The sequence below is a fragment of the Siniperca chuatsi genome, linkage group LG10 (genome assembly GCF_020085105.1).
Source record: "Siniperca chuatsi isolate FFG_IHB_CAS linkage group LG10, ASM2008510v1, whole genome shotgun sequence".
Taxonomy (NCBI): Eukaryota; Metazoa; Chordata; class Actinopteri; order Centrarchiformes; family Sinipercidae; genus Siniperca; species Siniperca chuatsi.
Window position 1 is genome coordinate 13,016,447 of NC_058051.1, and position 18,507 is coordinate 13,034,953.

At 39.7% G+C, this 18,507-nt stretch overlaps 2 protein-coding genes across 12 annotated transcripts in view; both read right to left on the minus strand.

Moving 5' to 3' along the window:
• LOC122882907 (kazrin-like) overlaps window positions 1-2,154 on the minus strand; it is a 170,705-nt gene extending 168,551 nt beyond the window's left edge. The window contains exon 1 of one of the 3 annotated variants that reach the window (XM_044210835.1): window positions 1,811-2,154. In XM_044210835.1, the coding sequence (XP_044066770.1) occupies window positions 1,811-1,886 (76 nt within the window). In that variant the 5' untranslated portion in view covers window positions 1,887-2,154. The remainder of the gene's footprint in view (window positions 1-1,810) is intronic. The other 2 variants (XM_044210834.1, XM_044210836.1) reach the window with 2 other exon arrangements.
• A 5,569-nt stretch (window positions 2,155-7,723) lies between these two features.
• prdm2a (PR domain containing 2, with ZNF domain a) lies at window positions 7,724-16,680 on the minus strand. Of its 9 annotated transcripts, none has more exons than XM_044211152.1 (4): window positions 16,535-16,680; window positions 14,950-15,020; window positions 10,157-14,459; window positions 7,724-9,761 (listed from the first exon to the last, which is right to left on the minus strand). In XM_044211152.1, the coding sequence occupies exon 3, from the start codon at window positions 14,388-14,390 to the stop codon at window positions 10,194-10,196; it is 4,197 nt and encodes a 1,398-aa protein (XP_044067087.1). In that variant the 5' UTR covers window positions 14,391-14,459; window positions 14,950-15,020; window positions 16,535-16,680; the 3' UTR covers window positions 7,724-9,761; window positions 10,157-10,193. The 9 variants fall into 9 exon arrangements, with proteins under 9 accessions (XP_044067087.1, XP_044067091.1, XP_044067089.1 ...); XM_044211156.1 differs by having other exon boundaries at window positions 14,950-15,017; window positions 16,535-16,650; XM_044211154.1 differs by having other exon boundaries at window positions 16,143-16,609.
• Between the last annotated feature and the right edge of the window lie 1,827 nt (window positions 16,681-18,507).

Sequence of the window (18,507 nt, forward strand, 5' to 3'; positions counted from 1 at the left end):
AAACAAACACCAACCATTAATCTACAAGCAGAACTAATCACAGAGAAGCCGTTCTTCGAAAGAAGCCAGTCAAAAAAGTTTCTGTTGTCATTGGAAGAAATCTAACATTTTAGCCAAAGGCCTTCTATTCTATCACTTTCATATTGCAGCATAAAAGCAAACCATTATTTATTGATGAATGAGAAAAAATCAGACAAGGTACAGCTCAATACAAAAAAAGCTCAAGGTCCTGCCTCATATGGCAATTGAACTAAAGAAAAAAAACATTTCTGTACCACAATGGACCCAGCAGATACAAGCATGTATATACAACCATCTAAATCTGCAGCAAACCTGTGAAAAATCACAACTCACTATGCTTCGCATCAGCTCAGCCATGGCCAAAGGATGTCATTTTCTGTTTTAGGAATTATGTGACACCTTGTAACAGAACACCTGAGGCAGATTTTGTCATGCAGTGATGTTTGATCCTGAAAAAAAAAAAAATAGGCACAGGGCCTCAAAGCTCAAGCATACAATTCACCACACCGACGCAAGTTATACAAATAATACATATATGCACCCACATAAGCAGAGTTTGAATGGGGTATGTGGGTGTCTGGCACCCATACTGCACAGAATCCCTTCAAATATTGATAAAAAAGAATTTCCATAAAGTACATAAGCATAATTATGAGCAAACATCATCTATTTTTCATTGCTAATTCACTCAGCAGCCTCACACATATTTGCAAAGATGAAATCTACAAAAATTAATTTGTAGGGTTGGTGCAGCATTTAATGCAGAAGCACTTGTTTAACTTAATGTGAATTAGTGAATAAAATCAGCTAATTCTCAGTTTACTTGGAATCAACACTGCATTCTGTTATTTGTCTACCTGGTGGACAAACAGTACGCACTCCTGTATAATCAGTCTCAACAAAAATTCAAAATTATAAACTTCTCAAAGGCATTTATTGCATTGCACCGACTATTGTATTGGATTATATTTGAGTCCACCCTTGTATTCCTGAATTGTAACTGTAATTTTGAACTGCTGATAATTTATTGTTTTTGTCCTTGTTAGACCTGTGGCATGTTTGGTCAGACAGAGATCAAAGGTTTGTAATCATATGCATGAAAGCTGAGCTCCAGTCTCGCGTACCCACCTGCAGCCACACACGCACGCACACAAGACACATCGCACACATATTCACACCTGACATCTCTTGTGCATGAAAGGAGCATCACAGTCTATCAACATTAACACATCACTATGTCAAACTGCATTACACTAGAAGTGATTCAATATGTATACCTCTATGCCACAATGTATTATGTGATTTTTCTGTGGAAAAATATAAAACCCATACATTTGGGAAAATCAGGCTGCATAAAATGTAAACTCTTTTTCACAGTGATTTCACAACAGAGTTAAAGGATAAAAAGGTAACATGATCAAAATACTGAGAGAACTGAATGATGAATTGCATCTGAACCTTCTTTAAAAGGAAAGTAACATTACATTTTTTTTTATTTCTTACTAGTTTTTGGTGAAACTGGGACACCCATCTTCAACTGTAAACGCCTTTATTTTGCGTACCAGTATTGCTGGACTTTAATTTCTGTGTCATTATCAGAACAGTCTACTTTAAAGACTCTATGTGATGGCTACTCTGTATCTGTGTTTAGCATTAAATCCAAAAGAACAGTGGGTGCACCCATTATTGAAACACCACACGCAATCAAGTTAAACTTAATCAGGATCAAGCAAGATAAATTAAAAAAACTTTGATATTTTGCAGATTTTAGGTGGCTGTTAACACTCACTGGCTTGCATGAGCTGACCCTGACGCCCAAACACCTGGGAGAAAGGGCTGCGGCTGCAGGTGAGCATCTCCTCCATGGCTAAACTCCTCCAGGAGGGGAAAGGTCCTTCGTCTTCAGAAAGAGAAAAGTGCACTGCGTGTCAGCCTCCGAGTGTGGAGAAGGTCGGCTGTTTACCTTTGAAGCCACCTCACGACCTCTCCTATGCCTTTCCCAGGGCTGTCAGTTGCTTTTTACAGCTACCTCCCTGCTGACTGCAGATCAGTTCAGTGTCTCGTTGCCTCAGATGCTGTTAGTGTTGTTGCTGCTCCTAAGCTGATGGGAGATCTGTGTTGGGTTGCTCTCCGCCTGCTCATTAGTGCTCCAGTGTGGCGCTGCTTCAGACAGAGCACAGCATGAACAAAGCAAGAGAGAGAGAGGGGGGGAGAGAAAGCGATGAGAAGGAGAAGCCTGCTGCAGAGAGAAGACAGACTCTCTCCCCTGACAGAAGTGAGAATAGAGATGACTGTGTGCATGTGTGTATAGCCAGTTCTAACATTATACTTTAGCTGCTGCTGCTTGTAGTTTCTGGATTTGGTTTCCTCTTTCTCTTTTATTCCCTCTTTTTAATCCAATCTCACTCCTCCACGGTGAGTTGACACGCATATATGTTGGGAAAGGGACCAGATACACAACAGATAAGCATGATAACATCTGTCTTAGGCAGATGACTAAAACAAATTTGGTAAGTTCATAAACTGCTGTCGATTATGCGCTGCAAGCAAATGCTCTCAATGTGGCCTGAGGTCTGTTCATTCAGTGGCATCCACATTAGATGGGAAAACAGGACTTGCAGTTCTTCAAAAAGAAGAGCTAAAGATAGAAAATAGAGGTAAAACTGAAAATGAATTGATGAAACCATTCATGAGTTTGTTGACCAATTGCAGAGAAAGGTGGACTGGGATTGGTGAACAAAATGTTAAAAAATTTGGACACGTTCGACTTGCCAGCATGCACCATTGTGACAATCCAAGCCAAAAGTAGGTCTCATACCCGTCATTGGATTTTGATTTGCTGTACACCTCCACCATTACTTTTTCTTCTCTTCTCTGTGATCTACTGTGTGTGTTTAATGCCTGGCTCCAAACCAAATTTCCTTCAGGATGAGAAAGTTGAAGTTATTTCTTTCTTTCGTACTACCCCACACACACACACACACACACACACACACACACACTTCAATATTATCTTCCAAATATAGGCAGAGAAGACTGATCCTGCATCTCTCTATCTCTCACTAACACACAAACGGGCAGGTGTATGCAGGTCTTATGCAGCACTTTGCTTGTGCAGGGAAAAAATAGCACATTTGCGAGTCCCTCTCAAAACAAAACACGGATTCTGAACAGAAACCCCAACCACAGACACAAAAATCAGTTTCAAACGAAAGGGGCCAGTGGATCATTAAATATGGATCCACATCCTTTATTAATGTCCTCATTACCATGTCTGTTCTGCTCCCGCATGAACAGCATGCAGAGAGGGAAGAAGCGACTTGTACAGAAGTACTTTATGCCAGTATCCTGTTTGTATTATTGCTTCCACCCAGTGCTGCTTGGAGGGGGTTGGTTACCTTTATAATGCCAAAGACGGGTTAGTCTTTCCTTTGAACTCAGTCTTACATAAGTTGTCGGAGGCAGCAAATTAGCTGTTTTAGGAGATCTGCAAGCCTATAATGTTCAAATATTTGAATTTTACTTAACTAGATAACGTTTATTGAACTAAAGAATCTGGCCAAAACATGCAGAAGAAACATGCAAGAAGGTTAACGTTCACTTAAGTAAAGAGTTTATTCAACATATGACTCACGTCAGCCAGAACAAGCAGTGCCAGAGGTGGTGTGACTCAGCTCGTTCATGTGTGTTCACCCTGAACCACTGTGATCCTGACACACTGCTCACCTGTACATGCAAACTTAATCGTCACCTCCAGATAACACACTGAATCATTTAAACTCTACTTGTCTTTTTGCCTTTCCACAAACCAGGTACAGGACAGACCTCGAAGCCACATAGGTGGGAAAAAATACAGTTCATCTCACACTATGTTACTGGTTTCAGTTCGGTATTAATATTGTTTATGAAACCTTCGAAAAGGATGATGAAATTAGCGAGAAGGAGATCAAAGGTTTCTCCTCAGACTTCTGGGTTGGCTGTTTTTGTTTTCGATCATCTCTGATCATGTGTCCTCACTTCTCATCATAACTTCCTATGAGAATTCAACATGGCCCTGGGCTAAAAGCCTAAGCTGTGTTGAGCATACCAATGCAGCATCGCAGTTATTGCTGAGCTTGTGAGCTCTGGGAGATCCTGTACCTCAGGGCTGTGGTTTGTCGCTATAGTTGCGCTGGCACAACTCTTAACTTAAAATCATCTGCCTGGCACTTCTGCTCAAAGCACCTGAAGACCGGTCCCTTATTCCCAGAGACTGTAGTTGGACTTTTTTGATTTCTTAATTACTAAAAGGACATCAGGTGTGTTAAAGGCCTTTTATACACATCTGCACTGAACCCTAAGAGACACAGATGACAGCAGATTCTGGTTTTCCTCAATTCAATTACAACATGTCCTCTTAAATCTTATGTGTTCAACTTTGTAAAAACCTTTGCTGGAGCTTTGAACTCATCTGAGAGGGGGAAAAAATCCCCCAAATCCAAACCACTTGTGTTGATTTGTCACAAAAGCACTAAAAGCTTCTGAAGAGTGAAAACATAAGCTTCACCAGGGGGAGAACAAACCCACAAGCCTTTACATAAGAACACACGGCAGGCTGAACCAGCTCGCTTCACCTGCTGCTGCTGAGTCGATTTGCATCTGCGTTTTATTAGTGCTGGCTATAGCCATGACACAAGGGGATGGGGGAATTACAGTCATATGTCAATGTCACAGACAGATGTACGGCACAGCTACTGTTTCCAATGCATTCTCATAACTGAAGAATCATAAAAAAATTATCTCTCCCCTGGACCTTATATTATTTGCCTGTAGCAAATAAAAGATTCTGCGTAACTGCCAAAATTCCAATTAAATTCATGCCTACTGCTGCATGTTGATGAACAATTCAATTTAGGCAGAGATTACTTTTCGTCTGTTAATGTTTCATTGAGAGAGTGTGCTGACACAGGCCGGCACTTGGACCTGATCTCTACAGACAGTATTAGTTGTTTATTTTTTTGTTTTACAAATTTTAAGTCAACTTTCTTGTTAAATTTATCAGTTTATCCATCCGCCCAGTACTTCAGTGCACCATCTCCAGCTACTGCGTGTGTTGCTAAATAACGTAAATCAAATCAAATCAAGTCAAGATTATTGTCACATACACACTCATACATTGTATTAGGAGCAGTGGGCAGCCACTGTGCAGCAACCAACTACAGTTCTAAATGCCAGTGAAGTGGTCAAGGGCCCTGACAGGAGAATTAACCTAATATATATGTTTTTGATGGTGGGGGAATCCGGAGCACCCGGAGGAAAAACACTTAAACACAGGGAGAACATGCAAACTCCACACAGAATGGCCCTGCCCCAGCCGGGATTCGAAACCAGGACCTTCTTGCTGTGAGGCGACAGTGTTAAGTACTGAAATGAAGTATTGGTTATGGTCTTTATCCTAGCTTGATGGTACCAAACCCTGCAAACTCACTGTCATGACAAGACTTCGGGAAGCTGCCCAAAGTGACTGTGCCCAATTATTAATAGTTCCAGCACGTAACTCCTTGTAAAACCACAAATTGTCGGTTTGACATTTTTTTATGTACAGGTTAAACAAACAAGATACACTGTGTAATGTGTAAATAAGTCAGCTGTAGAAATGTTAGTAGGCATGTTTTTTCACCTTATGCTAAGCTAGGCTAACCACAGCTCTGTACTTAATGCACAAACATGAAACTGATAACAATCCTCCCATCTCACTCTTGGAAAATAAGCGGAGCGGATAAGCATATTTCCCAAAATATTGGACTACTGATTTAAAAATAAGAGAAACACCCCATTACTTAGTAACAACTGCACAGCATGTAGAAGCCACTTTCTGCCACTTCAAAAAATAAATAAATAAAAATACAAAAAACCCGGAAGGAAATTTGACAACACTTAGCCCTGTTTTGAAAGTATTTCCAGGATGGGTCTTCTGTCAATTCTGCCTGCTGTCAAAATGTAAAAAATGAATGTAGAGGAGTTAACAGTTTTGCAGCTCGGACTCTTAGCTAATGACCGCTAACACATGGTCACTCTTCCATGCACTGCTGCTGAACTGAAATCTTTGTACACATGTACTTTTTTACTATTGTATTTTCCCAAATTTAAACATACATGCACACATATTTAGCCACTCACTGCTGCAACTAACCAACTAATCAAAGTGATAGTGTTTTACTTTTTGAATGATGATTGGGTGAATGGCGTGATTAGTCTTTTTACAACCAAACTGGTTCTATATGATATTACAACCAGTGGAAACAGGTGTTGGGAGTTTGGCTCACATCACAGCAGCTCAGTGGTAAGTGGTACTTTTCCCTTACAGAGAGAAGATCCTGAGTTCAGTTCCCCTGTGTACAGCTTCCGATGCAAACTTAGTTCCTCTTTATTTTTACCAACAAACTCTGCTTCCCTACTTTCACTGTTTACTCAGTTATTTGCTACTCTTTCTCTGCTACTCCTCCAACCACAGCTAACTTTGCTAATTAGACTTTTCCCCACAAAATTGTGCTTGTGCAGATTACTTTTCTTGAGCTGCATGGTGGCTCACTGTTCTCTCAAAGTGAGAGGGTTCTTGGTTTAATCTCCAATAAGGTCGATTTATAAAGATGCCCCTGCTGTTGATCTAATGGAGACTTGAGCTGCCTAAAATGTACTGTAATGCACTTTCTTTTAGCTAAAGCAAGTGCACATACATTTTGTTGCATATTTTTTGCCATTTATATTATATATATATATATTTGCCACTCACACTCATCACTTGACTTCATTTCTTCTTAATCTTAATTTAGCCCCAGAGTGTGATTACAAAACAATGATTAATTGTTACATGAGAGAAACACACTGGATCTAGGTATGTTAACACAATTACACTACTATCTATGACTTTAAGCTTGACTAAGCAACTGTGTTATCATTAAGCTAACTAGGAAAAGGAAAGTTCAAGTATTCGGATGATGCAATTATGGTATATTGGATATCGCCACTCAATCAACCTATTATTTTGTTAATTGCCCTTTTTGTTTGTTAGCTTAGTAACCTTATTTATCCCTTATACAGAGGGAGTACAATAAAAAGTACATAGTGTGTCACATAATTGTTGCATCTTCTGACATTTGGATTGTCTGTTTCTTCCTCAGTTATTTACAATATCCTTTTACCTTTTGTTGTAGATACTAAATATGTAGGATAAAAATGGGACAAGCAAATGTTAACAGTTTATAGCTACTCCACAAAAACATTCACTGCTCTCCCACAAAACAGGTCACAGGAGACTTTGCACGAAGACTTTTTGGCATCAGATTCCAAATGTTAAAACTCTGGCGGTGGAGAGTATGCTTTAAAAATAGCATAAAAACATGTGTCACAGTAAACAGATTTTTCAAACAGAATGTGGGAGTGCAGAAGACATGCAGTGTTTTTACAAAATCCCCTCTCTATTGATTCCACTGCTCCAGAGGTTAAAGTAAGAAAAGTGTGCCACCACCTGGACATTTTATTACTTTCTAGTAAGGCACATAATGCAGTAGGCAACATGTAAGTCTGGAGTCAAATTCTGTTACCACAGTAAAAAATAAAAATAAAATGACTAAGATTATAGTAATTTGAAAACCACTGTCTTCTACATAAAGAATTTAATTTGATTTGTTTATTAAAGAAAGTTTCACACAAACTTCACATATAACCATAACATTCTCCATTTATTTTGAACACTCGCTTGAAAAACCTTTAGTGCAAATCATACAGAGAAACTGTTCAGAGATTGATAACATGATTTTAAATTATTAATAAATATACATGACTCAATTTACACTTCAAAATGCTACAAGCACGTTTCACAGTTAAATAACAGTCTCCCAAACGGTCCTGTACATCCAACACATTGCAGTCTGTCTGAATAAAAGAAATATTACCAGCGAGGGTTGAAAAGGCAAAAATGTCAAATAAAAGTACGATTACTCGCTCTCTCTCAGATACAGGCCACTGTCAGGTTTTAGTTTGTCTAAATTAATATAACTCAATTCAATCATAATGAAATAACTACCCTGTATAGCACTGGATCTTCAAACTAGTAGCTTATAACAATTTAAATCAAACAGATGCAATGCATTACACTCACTCTTTGAGATTAGTGACAACTTGCCACAAACATTTGCACGTGTCACTACAGGGCACCAGCAAAAATGACCCCATAATTGATATTCCATTTCCATTTTGTGATTTATACATGTTGGAATTTATTATACACACTTATTAAATCACACAATAAACTGTTGACAACTGTTATACAGATTATAAGCAATGATGAAATGCTTATACGCTACAGATGACAAACCTAACCAGACTGTACTTCTAATATGAACATTTCTTGTGGTTGGATGGGAAAAAATTATATAAAAAAATTCTAGTTCTTTAAAGTGTTTGGTGAAACAGGTGCAAAATAAAGCCTATAAGCGAACAGGACTACTGTAAATATTTCAGGATTTCAGAAGAAATGCAGTGAGGCCAAGCACTGGAGTTGGCTCTGTCAATGCTGTTTAGAATTGAACTATTGTTACTGTGGCAATGATTGGGATTGCAGTGCAAATACACCAAACTGCAGTGTTTCACAAAAGTTGAGAATTTATTTGTGGTAGCCTACAAACTCCAAAATCCAACATGAGATTAGGCTGCATAGGGAAGCACTTTTTCAAAATGTGATAGCACATCAATGCATTCTTTTTAAGTAATCTGCACTTCACTTTCAACTGCAGTTCCAGAGAGACTTTTGAAGAGACAAACAAATTAATCTATTTGGGTGGACAACCAAAATAAATTCCATATGTGGAGAAACACTAAACTATGTTTACTCTTCATCACCTTTATACCACATTTATTCATATTATATACATTTGATGGCACATAAAAAGCATTTTTTTCTCAAAACTGTCATACAAATACATAGCAACTGGGCCAATCAGATTATATACCATTTTGATTTGCAAAGGCTGTAGCATTAAATCTACCAATGTTACATTCACACCAATAATAAAAACACTGACTTCCCTAATAGTAATCAACAGTGCTGATATCCTTAACAAGAATTTTGATAGGTAGCTTGCGTGTGTTACTTTTGTATGATTCTGTAGATTTGTATTTAGAAGCAATTTGGATGTGTCTTCCATGTAATTACACTGGTTATTGTCAATCAGACCAACAGAGCAACACCAGATTCAGTGTTTAAGGCCTAAGTGCATCAACAGAATCCATCATAAATTAATGTAGGCCTAGCGGTCGTACAAGCTCACAGCATGCATTAAGACAACAGATAAGAACAAGTGCAAATGCATGCTGAAAATGATTGCCACCTGCCATCTTCTCTAAATAACCCACAAAGTATGAAATGAGAGCAGCCTTCCAGCTCAATTCCTTCTGCTTCCTCTCCAATTTGTGACATGTAGCGGTCAGATTCACTTCAAAGTGCAAATCCAAGCCGCTGACAGAAAGTTTACGAAATGAAGGAGAAATTTACAAAACTCCAAGCACTACAAAAGCATTCAAATACTCAGTTAAACACATCCACTCACTGCAGTATCCTTAGTCGTCTGTTTTATCCGTCTTCAATTCAGTCATTTATTGTACAGTATGATGTCCATGGGGTTTACAGTGTGATCAGCAGTTATCTCCCTTTAGTATCACTATGACGCAAGTATGTATGAGGAGTTCCACACAGCAGGTACCTGAAAACAACAAAACATATATTGAGAAAGATATGGACGTGAGGTTGGATGATCATCTGGTTGTTGCATTTATGCTGGTAATTTTGTTTGGTTTTTTTGTTTATTTTAATGTCTTTATATATAACAGTTAGTTTTTAAGAACATGGCAGTGCTGAGATCTTATTGGCTGTCTGTCCAAAAATTTTATTGCACGATTATACTGTGTATCATTTTAAAAGGCTTGATTATTGTAGAAGCTACTTGCGTGTTGTTTAACCTGTATTACTTGCATATACTGTAGTACCTATCTTACCTGAACAAATTAGGAATTACTGTGTATGACTTTTCTGCGTTTGTAATGGTATCACTTGATACCATCATCATTTTGCAAATAAACTTAAATGTGCTTTAACTACCTGACAATCCCCTGCTGAGTGGGCTGCTGAGTAGTCCTCAAGTTGTAGGACTCTGTTCAGAGCTGTTGGTAATAGCTCCAGTGGCTTCATCTCGGCTCTGGGTGGGAGGCAGCTCATCCTTCTGTGGTGCAGTCTGTTGTGGTTTCACTATGGTGATTTTAATGGGGATTCCTTTGACGCTATGCTGCACTCTGCTATACTGACGCATAGAGGGGTTGAAAGTGCGAACAATGGGAAGTTCATTGAGAGTGGGTGTCTCTTGTTTTGGCTGCATGCTCTCTTTTATAATTATTTTACTTCTTTTGTTTGAAAAGACAGTTTGCACTGGTAGGATGGCGGGCCTCTTAGCAGGGCCAGAAGTTTGGAGTCTTGTTTTATGATGAGGTGAGGCTTGTTGTTTCTCTTCAACCCCTCTATGCAGGTGTCCATCATTTTCCTTTGTCACAGAGATCCCTCCTTCTTTCCTTTTCTTCACCTCTTTAGGTTTCTTGGGGCAGACTGCCATGTGTTTGGTTCTGCTGCGACGCATTGTGAACTCCCTGCTACAGTGTGGGCAGACAAAAATCTCCTGCTGCTCATCCACCTGCGCAGGTGACACTTTATTTGATGAAGAGACTGACTTGTTCCTCTGTGGCATGACCCTTTGGGCCAACTTTTTCTTCCTTTTGTTCAGTACCTTGAACTTCACCTTTACTGGTGATTCTTGGTTAGGTTTGGACCTATTTGACTGGCTGGGTCTGTTTGAAGCATTTAGTCCATTAGTAGAATTAGTGGTAGATAGAACTCCATTTTGAGTTTTTGCAAAGTGGCGTAGTGGGATGGGATTCTTTTTGGGTGTGTACCGCCTTTTATCACTGGCATTTGCACAAGCCAGGATATGCTTGTGTAGTTCTGGCATGTTATCAAAGCTTTTTCCACACTTGGTACACCGAATAGCCGTACTAAAGGTTTGAGGGATGTTGTGGGTGGTGAAGTTTGTGGCTGAAGCCAATGAGCCAGCGGGTGATCTGTTATGGTAAGGAAATGGAGGGGGCTTAAAGCTGGGATAATGTTGGTTAATGCCAAGACGAACATCAGGCCCTTTGATTTTACCTCCATCTGAGGCCATGATTTTTATTGTTGTAAACAATTCTTCAGCAGTCATATCTACTTCACCTTCTTCCTTTTTCACCAGTTTCTTGGGTTCTTCTGGAGCATCGGGCACTGAAGACTCCGTGTTGACTTTTGTTGAGTTGTTGTAGTTCTGACGTCTTAGCTTTCCCTTTTCTTCTTCTGTGTATGTACACTGCTGGCCGGGATGTAATTCTTCCTGATGCTGTTTCAGATTGCAAAGGTAGACAAATTCTTTTGTACATGAACTGCAAACATAAGTCTTGCCAACACCATGGAGGCTTGATCGATGGTCAAGCAAAGCGGAGGGTTTGCCAAAGAGCAGCACGCAGAACTCACATTTGTAGGGCCATTCATCGGCATGGTCACCTACATGATGGCCAAGTTCTTTCATTGAATGGAAAAGCTTATCACACACATTGCAGATGAAATTCTTGGTGAAAGTCTGCTGTTGTGCATCATCTGGGGTGTTGTTTGAGGATTCGTCCTCTTCAGCTTTCTCAGAAGAAGGTGAGGTTTTAGATGGGATTTCAGGTATGGAAACAGTACTGTCATCAGCTTCCTCCTCTTTTGTGGTTGGTGGCTCTGCATTAACAACAGGCTCTGGGTCAGGACTTGATTCACCCACAGTAGAACAATCAGATATCGCTGAGGTGGTGGTGGACAGAGTTACTGATTCTGCGATGGAGGACACAAGAATAGTGGGGTCCACAGTTGGAGGGTTGGGTACTGATACAATCTGTTGCTGTTCTATGTGATTGACAACCATCTGTGAAGATGCTGGAGGCACGGCAGTGTTTTCTTGTAAGGTAATTGCAGCAGGGACTACACTTCCTGGGGCTTCAAGAGCTATTGTGCACTCTATCAACACTGTGTTGCTGGTAATGTTGTAAGAGTTGATGAGGGAATCATTTAAAGTTACAGTGGGTGTGAATGGCACTTCTGACACAGGAGTGGACTCAACTATAGGTGGATTGAGAGCTATTTGATCAGTGAGAAACACGTGGCCAGGCAGATTTAGAGTCGGGTCAAGGGGTTGGGAGAGAGTGACAAGGTTTGCAGAATTTGTAGTGGCAAATGCAGCAGTTAAATCACAGTCTGAAGAATTTAATGCATTTTCTGTGCAGATTACCAAGGGCTCAGATGATATATTTGGGGCTAATACCTGGATTGGTTGGCTTGAAGGGTTAGAAATAGGTGGTGGTGGTGCCAAAACTGTGATTAATGAAGGAGCAGTAGGGAGCATGGTGTGTGACGCTGGGGAAGCAAATGCTATAGTGCACGGTGAAGCTGGCTGCAAGGCAATAGGGGTAAGGGAGGCGGGTGATGGAGTCAGAGAATTGGGGGGTAGGGCAAGTCCATAAACAAGTCCTTCTGCAACAGGCTCCACTGGGGTCATTATATCTGGACCAGTAACTATGGTAAAGTCTGTGACTAAAGGAGTCTCAAGATTCCCTAGGCTTACATTTTGTTCTCCAATATTTATTAAGGCTTTCTCCACCATGCATGTATTTGATTTTCCTTCTTTCAAAACTGCCTGTGAAACTAATTTTAATGTCAGTTCAGATTCACCTGGGGTCTTTTTCTGCAAACTCAAATCCAGCACGGCATCAGCTAAAGCTACATGTTCATTTCTTTTGACTGTATTGGAGAGATCCAATGGTTGCTGGTTACAGGAATTACCACCAGTCAAGGGGCGCCAGCTGTCTGTCAAGACAGGTTTCACTGCTGGATCCTCTACCGATTGGGTTGTGTCATCCTTTTCATTGGTTTCGTGCACAGGTGAGGAGCTATACTGAGTCTCCATCTGACCTGTGCTTACAGCATCACAATCTGCTATATCTTCCTCATTAGATGTTGGGTTTTGCTGTGGGGAGCTTGGTGGAGATCCAGTCCTTCTTTTAAACCTCCCTGTTCCAGCAGGCAGGACAGAGAGAGAGACCGGTGAACAAGGCTTCTGGCCATCTGTGATGAGGGCAAGTGTAGGTTTAAGGCCATCCTGCTTCTCCAGGAGCTGCTTAAGTTTAGGTGACAGAAACACTGTTCTTTCCTTCTGCACAATGGTAGACTCTGTATTCTGAGGGAGTAGATTCTCTATTAAAGAAGATACAAGTGATGATGAGGATGAAGACACAACTACCTCAGACTCCAGTTCAGTTTTAATTTGTGGTAAAAGAGGTGGTGTTGCAGTTCTTCTCTTGGTCAATGGTTGACCAGGTATCTCTTTGCTTGTAACTGACTCTGTATTTAAAACCTGGCTGATGTGGGCAGGATCTAGAATCAGGGCATCCAGTCTAACTAAAGTCGAAGACCCAGAATGAACCTCAGCTGCTTCACAGCTACTGACTGTACTTGTTGACACTATCTTTCCATCAATGTAAAAGCTGAGATTCTCTGAAATATTGCTAGAGACATCTAGCATATATTGTTCTGTGTGTTCCCCTTCATTCTCCAGAACAGCTGCAGGAGCTGCACTGTCACCAAGCTCTGTTTTTTGTTGAGATGTTTCACTGAATATCGTCTGAAGATTTTCCTCTTGGGGTAGCTGGGTTTTTTCTACACGTGAGAGTTGCAGGTGCTGCTCATGGATCCTGCGCTCATGCCGTCGCTTGTTGGTATGTGTAGTGAATATCTTTTCACAGTACTTGCAAGCATGATGGTCGTCTAATACTCCCTGTTCGTCTGCTTGAGCAGTGTGGTCTCCAGCCGACAAAATGGAAGTATTAGAGCTAGTCGGGGATGAAATATGAAGCTGCATGACTGAGTCCTCTGAATCCAGAGGCTTCATCTTCTCATGCTGCAACTGACCCAGATTTGAACCAAAAGACATGTTGCTCATATTGCTTTTGTATGGGTGTGCCTCATTGTTCGCTATAGCGTGGATGTGCATGTGCCGATCTAAGCCTTGTTTGCTGGTAAAATGTCTCTCACAATGCTGGCAGGGAAACGAGTTCCAGTCTCCCTCAGTATTCTGAGAGGGATGTTTATGAAGATCTGGGTACAGTGACTTGATCATGTCTGGTTCCATGTTAGTTTCCTCTTGATAAATGTCCTCATCCTCCCTCTCCTCCATATCCTGATTGTCACTAAAATTAGAGATGTATAAGTGAGGAGAGTCCTCCATCTTCCGTGGAGGTTGTATCCAGTTCTCTGAAGGAAGTCTGTCACACAGGACTTTTGACAGTTGTCACACCTATTGAATAGATAAAGAACCCAATTTAGCAAACAATTATTATGTAGCACTTTGAGCTCCATTTTTTTTGTCATATTTGTTGAAATTCTCTTTACATCCCAAAAGCAATCAATAAATTACATGCTCTGAAAGAAAAAAAAATCTGATATCTGTGGCTGCTGCAGGCCTGTAATAATTAAATAATTTCAGTAATGAAATTATTACTGTATTTATTATTATTTATTTATTTATTAATGACAGACAGCAAATTGCCACCACATAATGTAACTCTCAACAGACATACAGAATTGTATTACAATTGTATTAGAACAGTAGCCTGATGGACAGAACTGTCAACTCGTTACACTCCATTTCCATCTTCAACGATCTTCAAGTCAACTTGATGAAGTGGGTGGATTATAAGGTCAGGACCCAGGCAATTAGAATAATATTACATTAAAGAAAAAAAATAATTAAAATCATATGTAGAATTGTTATCACACCATCTTACCATTTTAATGGTCAGTGCAGAGTAGAAGGCATGTTTTGTTGGACAGATGAACACACAATCTTTTGTTTCTGCTGGGAGAAGGAAGAAAACAGCAAAGCACACATTTAAAAATTAAATCTGTTCCATAATATAGCATGACACTTGCACTCAAACTACTGAATGATAAGAAGCGCAAACTGATCAGAGTGAACAGCTGTGGTGTGGGAGTAGTTGAGCACAGTGTTCTTTATCTCTTCGGCCATTTGGCTGCTGAATAAGCCTTGGGTCCTGTCTTGTTAACTTATGCTAATGTCCCACAAGCATAACAAGGTTACATTATGAACCATCAAACACAGCATAAGCTAATGGACCCACACTTTGTAACATTGTTAATTCAATTATATATACAGTAAGTGTTTTCTTTTTAATCATTAGTTTCCTACACTGAGTACAGTCCCAAAATACAACTAATCTGTCCCCAAGATTACCTTATTTACCCTATGGTTGCCTTACACCAGCTGCTACACTGATTACACACATTCACATCCGGCAATGCCACACACACCTCATTTTTTAGATAGCTGCCTTTCAGTTATTATTGGAAAACTTGTAAAAAGATCAGGTTTTGCGCATTTTGAAATTCATCAACTGCTTGGTAGGACAAAATGGCAGGCAATTTGACGTGCTCTTCCACCTGCTCCTCAGACTGCATGAGCACTTTTAGCATGAAATCTGTTCTACTCAGTTGTTACTTCAATTATCCGTTTTTTCAAAGTTTGCTCGTTATGCACAAATTATTTTTATTATTTTATTTATCCTGCATAAGTATTCCATTACTAGCAGTTTCAGGCACTTGTAGACACGAGAGGAAATGTAAACAAAGACCTTACAGCTTATGTTTCTACACGGCATCTTTCAGGTATTTTAAGACAATCCTGTGGTGAGTTCCTGTTGCACAAATAAAACTGATTCAGTCAAGATATCATAGTAGCAGAACCGAAAAGTGTTCCAACACCATTCAAAGGCCTACATACTGAATTATTTGAGCCAGTTTCGTAAGATTGAATTTTTATTTTCATCCATCTGCGCTGTAACAGGTTTATTTGACACTTATCACACATAAAATAGATTTATAAAAAAAAATACTTATCTATTTTATACTATCATTACAAATCGGATTAGTTTTGGGGTGCGTTCACACGCATCTGCTTCACCTGGTCTGATGACGCTCCCCAGTCCTTGCACCATTGCTAGCTGGTCACACAACACGTCGTCACATTACTGTTTTGCTACAGAAGCTGCTAGCTCGTCCGCTGAAAGGTCAACTGGCTTCTCTAAAATAGCTCTAACACTGTCCTCCAGATACAAGAAAGCCGCTTGCAAATTAAATCCCAATAACGTTAACCGTCACAGTCCCGAGACAACACTTCAGTTACCAAGTGAAAGAAATCAGCTGTTTTCGCCATTAAAGCATTAACAATATACTGCTAGCTGCAATGCTAGCTCGTAAGCCCTGGCTAACTTACATTTAGGATAGAATATTCAACACGACCTTTACGAACACTGACTTTTATACAAATCTGCTGGTAACAGTTTCCGTACATACTTCTGTTTGCAGCCAAACAAAATGTGGTAGAACGGTTTGAAATATTCCTCTTGTGCAGGTTGTGGACAGTTTTTTTTTCTTCCCTAATGTACCAAAGAGGTTCTCGCGTTCTGATTGGTCAGAAAATGTGGATGTCAAATTTGGACCAATCGGTAACAGGTTTGTTAAGGCTGTAAGAAAAAAAACACCAAAGCAAAAGACAGCTGTCAGCTCAGACTAAAATGAGAATATTAGCGCATCATTGCCAGCCTGTACAAACTGTTTCATTAAAATGTACAGATCTAATCCTGTAGGCTAAGATATTGCAGATATTCAACTAAGATTTTACAAATTCCCATGCTGTCTCCAGCTAGTTTTTAGGCATCATGCATGTTGTGTTCATCTAAAATTATGAGAAAAAACCGAACTCCGAATTGAAACTACATAAACTAAGGGCCAGATACCTTTACCTACAGGCTACATGTTGATACTTTTAGTTTAGAGTTTTTATTTTTGATCATCTACAACTTCTTCCCATTCTCAAAAATATATTTTCATTTTCAAATAAACTAAATGCATTTGAATGATTAGTTTTAAACAGTCAAGTGGTTTGTCAAATACGCCTACAATGTATTTCAATTTAAATGCTTGAACTTAACGTAAAAACACAGCCATATCTCACATTTTATTTCTGAACGAACTCTATCCTTGCAGTGTGTTGATTTGACCTATAGAGGGCGCAATATAACAAAGTCTGAATATAAAGAGGCTGGTGTGGATTATACTGTAACTTTGGTCATTTACATCGAAGATGTATTTCTGTGTTGTTTGCATTGCATGAACATTTTAAAAATTTAAACTTGTAACTTAAACTGACAACAGGATGAACACATTAATATATACATATATAAACATGCATACACTTTTTACTTGATTTAGTTTCATCCTACAAAAATATGTGCTGGTTCATTTGCGATTTGACTTCTGATGTTATAGCCAAGCCATATCTCAAAATCCTGAATTCCCATCGTTATTTCTGTTTCACAGATGCAGAGAAAACATGAGACCACACCGAGCTGACAAGTTGAAGATTTATGTTCTCTTCCCCTGATCAGTTCTCTGTTTTCCCCAACAATTGTCAATTGAATTACAAAGCACTGGCTCCTATAAAGCTCACACCTACACTGATAGAAAGCTACCCCCTGGTTTCACATGGCATTATTTACACCTCCAAAACCATGCCAACATAAAAGACATTCTTTGAGATGATCTGTAGGAGTTCACCAGACCCCACATGTTCATCTGTGATGTCGTGCAGCACATGGGTGGTGTTCTGAAAGCACACGCATGGTATGTCTCTTGTTGTAATGTTGTATGTGGGCTGAGTGGTGTTTTGCTATCAAACTACATGCCAGACTTCTGCGAGGCATAATGAAAGATCATAAACAGCAGGCCTCTCTCTACTCAGGCTTTTCTCCTTCTCTGTATTTTAGATTCAACCTCCCAAACTTTGCAGTGAGGTTGCAGATACAATGTGGTGGGTTTAACTGACATAACTCTTGAGGAACAAAATGTATTAGACAGTATAAGATTCTCATGCATAGTTAATTTAGTGGCAAGTCGACCAGGATCATGCTTATTTATAGCTCGTCATAGTGAGTCACTCTGGACATGCCCAAGGCTCCAGCATGTCTTTCACATTTGATGGCAATTGCAGCTGTGGCATTATGATGAACAGCTCACTATTGGGTCTACTGGTCAGACACATACGTCAAATCATTGTATAAGCAGGTGCTGACTGCTTGGAAGCCATGTCACACACATGGCTAAGTAGTCAAAGTCTGTCATACAGTAGGAATGAGTTTTGCTAGAACTGAAAGCAATTCAATACATATACAGATTTATCAGAAGCTGTACTCTGTTGCATCATGGTTGAATAGCTAGAAAACTGACACTTTTGGGATAAAACATGGTATGTCTGGTATATATACTTT

Excerpts from the sequence above, each read along its gene's own strand:
- prdm2a (XM_044211152.1), bottom strand. The coding sequence starts at position 14,390 with ATGGAGGACTCTCCTCACTTATACATCTCTAATTTTAGTGACAATCAG.